The sequence below is a fragment of the Nothoprocta perdicaria genome, unplaced genomic scaffold (genome assembly GCF_003342845.1).
Source record: "Nothoprocta perdicaria isolate Ctin4 unplaced genomic scaffold, notPer1 scaffold_182, whole genome shotgun sequence".
Taxonomy (NCBI): Eukaryota; Metazoa; Chordata; class Aves; order Tinamiformes; family Tinamidae; genus Nothoprocta; species Nothoprocta perdicaria.
This window is the reverse complement of record NW_020455005.1, coordinates 1,581,405-1,590,374: the sequence shown is the minus strand read 5'-3', so window position 1 is coordinate 1,590,374 and position 8,970 is coordinate 1,581,405. Positions and strand designations below refer to the sequence as shown.

The following is an 8,970-nucleotide window of genomic DNA, read 5'->3' as shown; positions in this document are numbered from 1 at the left end:
TTTCCTTTCCTTTCCTTTCCTTTCCTTTCCTTTCCTTTCCTTTCCTTTCCTTTCCTTTCCTTTCCTTTCCTTTCCTTTCCTTTCCTTTCCTTTCCCCCTTAAGAACTTCATGGCTACAACAGCAGTTGTATAAGGCCCTGAGTAGAAATGACATATGAAAATCTGTAGAGGAGCTTCTTGGGAACCTTGGGAGCTTCTTCTGCCTTCCCTGCACTCATGTTAATAGAAGTTAGGTGGACTTATCCAGAAGAGAATAGACCCCTGTAATGAGACTTAATTCCAAAGTTTCTTTGCAGAAGGAAGTGCAAGTTCTAAGCACTTCCTGACACTGCCAAGAAAATGGTCATCTTCTTTGCAACAGTCCTTGTATTTATTACGGGTCTTTTTTGTTTGTCTCATACTAGGAAATACTTTTCAAGAACTAATGGGCATTAGTTTTTCACTTTTAATTTTGCAGTTTTCAATATTCTTAGAAAATCACTAGCTTTTTGAGCAAAGCTGTTGCTCGTGACAAGTATTTGACACCATTATAGGCCAAACTGCAAAGAAATAATAGAGTATCTTTTAAAAAAGTGGGTGCTGTCACATTGGAAGAGGAAAAAGAAAAAAAATCAAGCACCAATCTGAAATCACTGTATTGCATGCAGATAAAAATAACAAGTTTGTGACAGCTGAGAGAAAGGGAGGAAAGCACCTTGCTTTTAAGTTTAGCCTTTGTTCTTGGGCCATGTGTCCCGTACCCCATTCAGGTCTGCAGCAATGGTTCAGTGGCCTGAAACTCTGGCTGCCTTCAGTCACGTGGGCTTTATTTATTTAAGTAACGTGAGAAAAAGTATTGAGCTAGTCGGGACTTCTTAACTTCGTTTAAATAGCCAACTTTACAGATTTCTTTTTGTTCTTACAGATTTAAAAGCTTTTAAACTCTGAAATCTGTTTTAAAACAATTTTTAATAGGGTTTTTAAAAGATTTAAAAATCTTTTAAAGACAAAAGATTTTTGTAACAATCAGATCCCTCTTAACTTTTCTTACTTTTTTCCTACTGATTTCCAAATGCCATCTTTTCATGGTGGTTTTGAATTGTCATTGCACCTTCAAAGAATCTGCCTGAGATCCATCTGACAGCACCATATATATTTACACAATGTCAGCAGCAAAGTCATTGCTGTCTATAACAGTCTATAACATTGAAACAACTGCTAAGCTATATTATAGGACAGTGCTGTGCAAGTTATTTGGATTTTTTTCCTTTTTAGCATTTCTCTTTCTGTTTGGAAAAGCAAACGTGCAAAAATTTACACTTGTAAAATATGTGATTTATGAAAACATGATATTTGTTCCATACATTTGTTTTTTAAATTAAAAAAAAACTTATAAATATTGTGCATTATTTAAAAATTAAAGTTCCTCTGTTGAAGCAGTGAAATGAGAAAAATAAAGCATTTTAAAGTACAAATCGTGTCCTGTATTAGGTAAGGGATCTCTGCCTCTTACCATACTTTTTTTTTCTTAAGGAAAGTAGAATACTAATAATTTGTGTGAATCAGATGTTTTTGAGTTTGTTTTATAAATAGTGAAACTCGGAAATGGAACATGCATAAACCTTGCCGTAGATTTCAATCTCTCCTCATTAAGTTGTAGTTAAAAATAGCCCAGACCTCCATGGCTGCTTCGCTGTTACTGGGAAGTGGGGCTTTCTGCTTGAGGTTCCCTGTGTGATTGGCACAGCTCTGTGTTGCAACGAGCGCCTGATTTCGGAACATTCAGCCATACCCATTCGCCTGGGACAGCACACGTTTGTGCAGCTCTGCCTTCTTGCAAAGATTTCCCCTGTGGCTGCTGCAGAATTAGAATTGGGAGGTGGGGATGGACCTACGGGTGGTGGGCTCCTGGCACAGGCAAAACCTGCCGTTTCAAGTGATGGGTGGCGGATATTGGGGTCTTCTTCTGCACACATGCTGGACGTCAGCGTTTCCTTGCTGTGACGCAGATCCCCTTCCCACTGTTAACCGTTTTGCCATGAAGAGGTTTCATGGAATAATGCTGCCTTCCTGGATGGTTTTGGTTTATTGGCTCATATAGAATTAGTCTCCAATTCTGCTGACAGTGAGGAGTGCCCATTTCCCTCCTCATACTTTACACTTTCACTTCCCAAAGTTGCCATGATTCAGGGGACAGCTACTGGAGGCATTTCTTCTTTCCTGTTCTCCCCCCTGCCTTTTCAGTGCCCAACCCCTCACCTACAAAGTCAAGTAGTTGTCTCACGCTTCACGTTGTTACAACATTGGTGGAAGAGCCACGTGAATGAGAGCTGCATGACTGGATGAACAGAAATAACCCCCGTCTCAGCCACTGGGACTCTGTTCTTGCTATTTTTTTACTACTGGAAAAATGATTTACAACGGAGTCCTTTTTCCCAAACATGTATTCATAGTTTCTTGTAGCATTATGAGTGGTTGCTACTGGGTGGAGTGTGAGAACTCAGATGCTTTGGTTTGTGTTTTTTGAAGCAAAGGTGTGTGCTCACATGTGGTTTCGTTGAAATGAATGTTCCCCAAGTGTGCTGTAATCATTAATTTAGTCTATCAGTCCTGCACAGAGTAGATCTTGTAACAGTGTCTTCAGGAAGACAAAGGTTGAGAGAGCTCTGTTGCAAAACTAGGAACTGAAACCCTATTTTCTAGCTTTGGGTGGGATTCAGCTCCAAATTAAGACATTTGAATTGTGGAAAAAAAATGTAAGTTAGCAGGGACTTGCTAACTTACAGCAGGGACAATGATCTGGAGATCGTTGGTCCAACCACCTGTTGAAAGCAGGTCACTTAGAGCCATGTCAAGGTGACTCTTAGCTATTTCTAGGAAGGGAAATTCCACCAGTTCTCTAGGCTTCTCAGTTTAAGTGTTCTCATGATGAAGAGATTTTCCCAGTATCTGGATGGAATTTCCCCTGCAGCCACCTGGGCCTGTGGCTTCCTGTCCTGTCCTTGGCGCATCCTAGTGAGGAGAATCTCCGTGTCCTCTGCAGCTACGAAGGTGCTGATTCTTGTGCTCTGTTAAAAGTCAGTGAAACTATGTCGGTGCAGCCTGCAAAGGAAAGCAACTGAAAGACTGCCTGGGGTGGGATTTAGATGCCTGAACAAAAGTGTCTAGTGCTATTTTAGGTGCTCTAGAATATCCCAGTCATCCGCATGGGACTGACAGCTGCGACTTTCCCTCAGAGCAGTAAGCAAATTATTGGCACCTCAATGATAAGCCTGTACTGTTCTGAGAGTAGTCACAAGCCTTCTTTTAAGCCCAAGTTCATATTGAATCTGCTTTATTTGAACATAAGCCTTAATTCCAGGAACAGGTTTTAGCTGAATTTAAGGTGATGCTGGATAAGCTCAAGTAGCCTGTGGGTGGACAGGGTGTTGTGTCCCGGGCTGAACCTCTGCCCGGAGGACGAAGGTCCCTTTCCTTGTTGAGAGGCTGTCGCACATCCACCTCTGGGCAGGCAGCTGAGCTTCAAATCTTTTCTACAAGGATCCTGATACCTCGTGTCCAGGGCACGGATGAGGTTTGCAGACAGCTTGAGCTCCGAGTGCCTCAGTGCTCGTGCCGTGGGGCTGTAATGTGGGCGCAGGGATTGTGGTCTGTGTCACGGATTGTGGCAGACTTGGGCGGCAGATGTGACTTACACTGTTAAGAGTCACTTGGCTTTTTTTGACGTGTAGTTGAGTGGGAAGGTGCCTGTAGTGAAGATTCCCTTCTTGACTCTGTGGTTCAGCTAAGTGAATGCTGAAGAACTGAGTAAGAATCAATCAAGATGCATTTTTCTCTTTGCTATGAAGAGTTCATGAGCAAATGATGGAACGTGCTTCATAAATCTCGTGAAGAAAAAGAAAGAAACAATAAACCAAACAAGCAAATGTTTGGAAACTGCCAGGCATTTTCTATTGCTGTCTGTAAATCCAACTAATCTCATGCATGCAAGGTTTAACTTATAAATAAATCTTTAGTGCAACAAATGTCTATTGCTTTATTACTATTTTTTCAATCTTTTTGCTTTAAGTGTGTGGTTCATCAGACCTCTCATGGGCTGTAGAGCTAGCATTGTATAGAATAGAGCTAGCTACATATGTATAGGAATTCAGATTACAGTAACATTTTCAGTGCATTAAAACCAACAGCAAGCTCCTGTTGATTACAGCCTATCCAAGACTTCACTCATGCACTGTAATACAAAAAGCAAAAGGATTTATCTGTGTTTCTTCACGTCACTTGTGCTGCTGGTAATGATTTCGTTCTCTGTGAATTAAAGTACAGATCCATATGTTACTCATTCTAACAAGGTGAGATTTTTTTTGATAGTGAACAGAAATTGAGCAGCTCAATAGGGATGTTTAATTGCCATTTTTCGGTTGACTTTGCTCCTGTCCTTTGTGCTCATTGTTATCACTGATTCAGACCAGCAGAACTGCGTCCCAAATACAAGGAAAATAAATGACAATAATTTTGATAGTAAATTGATCATTTGTTCAGAAATGAGCTGTTGCTTGTTTTCCATTTAATTAAAAATCTTTTCAGGCTCCTAAACAGAAGGTTTTTTTAAGAAAACAGCATTTACTGTACTTTTTCAGATCCATAGCATTCAACAGAAAACAAATACTATTTTGGCTTTGTTCTTACTAAAAATATTATTTTTTTAGTGTTGAATGGTGTTTTCAGTGTGTCCAGGACTATAGTTTGTTGTATCATCTGCTAGCCAATGCAGCAAAAAGTATTATTCAACCTGTATGTATTCCAGGATAGTAGACAGAGTCATTTGTCCTGTTGATTGTGAATGTAAATATTGTTTTTAAGGCAATGGTAACCAAGAGTATTTTTCCTGTTTACAGAGCAAGCTTTACATGGAAGGATTTAGAAGCCTAAAAGAAGGAGAACCAGTGGAATTTACTTTTAAGAAATCTTCCAAAGGCCTTGAATCAATACGGGTAACAGGCCCTGGTGGGAGCCCCTGTTTAGGAAGTGAAAGACGACCCAAAGGGAAGACAGTACAAAAAAGAAAACCAAAGGGAGATAGGTAATTACCTTACTTTGCTATTTCTTCTTCTCCTCCTTTGTTTTTTCTTTGAACGTTTTTTTCCCAGAGATGTTTTCAGCATTTGTTCATTTGTGAAAGGAAACCCTTCTGTGTACGTGAGGCTTTTATCTGTAGCCTCGTAATTTGATTGAACTAAGTTGTGCCTATAGAACAACACAAATCACACACTTGTTTGGTTTTGCTTTAGAACGTATATGTTGGATTAGAGGAAATGTGCAAAGGAATGTAATTATTATTTTGAAAATACTGCTATTAGACTGAAAAGAGAGGTCAGTCTGAAAGCAGGTGAAATCATGTCATGTTTAGTTGAGAACTGTGCATGCTAAAGCGTATGTTGTGTGCAGCAGGCTTTTTAACTGTGCATCAGAAGTTTCATATAGAAAAAAGTGTAAGTACTGCAGTTATGGTTGAAAGTGTAATTATCAATGAGGTGTTTGTGATTTAACTGATTATATTTTTGCTTATTGAACAGAACATGAGGCTTTTTCTTCAAAAGCCGTAGTGCCTCGTGGTCTGCAGGATGGCTTACTGTTGTAATGTTATGTTATGTTTTACAGTTTGGAGCTTAGAGCTGCACATCCTTACTCAAGTGCAGCGTCTGACCTTGTGTATTGCTCAGCTTTGCTTTCTGCCTCTAAAGGCTTGAAGAAGTTGGATAGTATGCTTAACTGTGAAGCCACTTTCACCTCGTTCCACAGAGGCAGTCTTCTGTATTTGTGTGAATATCGCTTATACCTGAATCTCCCTTTTTCTTCATGATATTGCCGAGCTAAATAGCTGTAACAACTGAGATGAAGGAAAATATATAGTTTGTGAAGGTCTGACCATATTTAGTACATCCCAGTAAGAGCATCCCAAGAGCTAAATAGTATTTGATTTATGGCACGACTCTTCCATTACAAATTCTAAAACACAGAACAACTCGGGAAAGAGAGGGTCACCTGAAAAGGAAGTGCACCTCAACCTCTTTAAAAGAGGATTAGAAGCTTTTTCCCCTTTTTCTTTGCCAGGTGCAGAAGAATTTCACTTATCCCTCTCTCTATTAAAAGGCTTCTTTTGGGGCTCCACTCTCCTAGAGGTGTCTTTTTTTTTTTTTTTTTAATAAAGAACTTGAGATCATATAATGGTCGTCCTCTTTTCACCATTTTTGTTAAAACTGAAGGCTGTGAACAAAGTTTATTGCTACTGAGTCACTGCTGTAACAGATCAGAGTCCACAGCCACAAGGGGAGACTCTGTAAGCAGGACAAAGCTTCCTTTTGGATTGGTAGCATATCTGCCCTTTCAGAGCTGGGCTGCATGCAATGGCTGTTAAAAAATCTCTATTTCTTTTGTTTTATTTTAAGACAGTCTTCCAGTTTAGTTGGTTTTTTATCCATTTGTCTTCCATGGATTATAATTACTAATCTGTAAAGGATATTAGAATTATCATTGTTACTGATGTTTCATACTGCAGTGACAAATCTGTAGTCATGCTATAGTGATACTGTTGTCCAGTTTGTTGAACGTGCATAGGAGGGAAGATGGACCTTGCTTCAAAAAAATCTTGAATTTCAAATTTGTAGGATGTAAATAGACCATGAAAAAAAATTATGTATTTAAGGAGACACTGATTTGTACAAACATATGCAGCTAGAATCCAGAGTGGAGTTAGTGGAGAGGAACTGGTACTTTCAGAAATTCCTATCATCCTAGGTAATGTGGAATAGATGAGATGGGTCTTGGCTGTTTCTCTTTGTGAGCTACAAGGGCAGCCCAGCTTGAGTGCTGTCAATAATGATCTTACACATCTCTCAAGTTAAGTGAGATGAAGCCCCTTCTCAGTTATGCTTTGTTATAGCTAAGCAGAGAAAAAGAATTGAACATACACACCTTGAAAATGGTGCAGGAGGGTGATCCATGAGACAGTGCGCTTGTTTGTGTTTCATCTGCCCCTAAAGAATGAAAAATTCAAAATTAAATTAGATTTGCATATGAAAACGTGGGCAAAAACATCTACCCACTTCTTCTGTCTTCCAAATTCCAGTTATGCTTAAGTAGACAAGACATCAAATATCTGAATGAGCACTGAGATCTGCACTCAGTGAAGAGTAGTGTCTTTGCTTGCTTGGAAGGAAGAGCAGGTTCGATAACATATCTGACCTGTAAAAAATGCATCTCCCAAATGTATAGCGGAAAAGGTGTGAAAGAATTCTCTCCTCTCATAAAATATGCATCCATTTATGAACGCTAATTCCATGTTCTTGTTTTCATCACTTTTCTTCAGTATCAATACAATAGAGTGAGGGTCCTGTCTTATGCAAATGGATCCCATGAGTATATTAGGCTGAGGTACAGGCAGGTTGTTAAGCAGAAAGAAGGAATGATGTAAGGAATTGGAGATAGCGAAGTCAGGGACAAAAAAAGTGAAAAGGAGCAATGTGTGCAGAGAAAGGAGAAATAGAAAAAGAGAGAATTCATGACATTACAGACATTGAATATCATAGCTCCTGTTTGTAGGTGTTGTGGTGAATGCACAACAGACCTAGAGTCTCTCCAAGATCTGCAGAACATTGTTGCTGTGAGACCTTGATCTGATGATGCATTGCCCCTCCCAACATTAGTGATGGTCACATTCATTTTACAACAAAAATATTGTTATTAAATTATATATACATATATAATTTATATGAAATAAGTAAATAAATATACTTCCCCCACAGTATCAAGAGTAATGTGGGCTAAAAGGGAGCTTTCTAAATGAGAGCTGGTTGTGATTTCACCCCAACAAATGCTGAGGTTCTGAACTCATCTATTATTGCAGAAATGCAGAGCATTGGCCCTGGAAGTTTAGGAGCCATCTCCTCATTTGCTCCATCTCTCAATGGTAGTTTAGCAAGTTTCAGTCCCATGCTATGCTCCACTACCAGCACTTGTAGCAAGGAAGCTTCAGACTGCATCAAATTCCAGCTCTGCCGGATATAACGCACTGGTCTCACCCTCCACCTTCAGCACTTCGATTCGTTGGGCTTGGTTTTAGGAGTCAGTTTGCTGTGGGGTCAGAGGGGGGCTGGTTCAGACCTGCGTGGCAGCGGGAGCACTGCAGTGGGGAAGGGGGGGACCCATGGGCACCACCACTTACTTTGTTCTCTCGCATAAAACCTGCCATGTGAAAAGAGGTCCCTCCTGCTCACTGTCCCCTTTCCAACACTAGCATGTATTTAAGGAGTCAGTCAGTGCAGAAGGAGGGAAGCAGACCTTCCCACCTTGATGGTTACGGCATTTCTTCAGTATCGACACCTAACTCCCAAAAGGCAAATATATGTTGCTTTAAATAGCATAGGAGGGATGGATCCTTTTACCTAAATCCTCAATCTCAGATTTTGAGATTATTTGTACACAGTTTTATATATTTATAATTTATGTTATGTAGGTTATATGTACAATTTGCCTGTGTTCAAGAAACGTGTAGATGAGGCACTGAGGAACATGGCTTAACAGGCATGGTGTTGAAGGGCTTACAGTTGGGCTTGGTGATCTTGAAGGTCTTTTCCAACCTCAATGATTCTGTGAGTCCATGATACTTAGACAAGAGACTAGAAACAGGATTAAGCAGCACTCTGTGATGAGCTTTCTTACCTGATTTTGTTATCAATATATATCAATATGCTGGCCATGCCATAGTAAGCCACTAATGTAATATGAACTACTTACTACAGATAGAACTTGCAGAACTCTATTAAAAAAAAAAAAAAAGCCAAATAACTATACTTTAATCTAGTGCTTTCAAAGAGGTTATAGCTGGACTTAGATCATTAGGGACAAAGTTTTCAATACTTGATTCTTTCTTTGGGACGACAGTTTGTTTTTTGAGTCTTAGCAACAGTCCAGGTTTTTCCAAGAGTGGCTTAC

At 39.7% G+C, this 8,970-nt stretch overlaps 1 protein-coding gene across 1 annotated transcript in view; it reads left to right on the top strand.

Annotated features, from left to right (window-relative positions):
* Positions 1 to 4,874: 4,874 nt before the first annotated feature.
* Positions 4,875 to 8,970, top strand: part of LIN28B (lin-28 homolog B) — a gene marked incomplete at its 5' end in the record, with an annotated part of 36,388 nt that continues 32,292 nt past the window's right edge. Inside the window, one exon of the mRNA XM_026036643.1 lies at positions 4,875 to 5,059. Within this exon, the coding sequence (XP_025892428.1) occupies positions 4,875 to 5,059 (185 nt within the window). The remainder of the gene's footprint in view (positions 5,060 to 8,970) is intronic.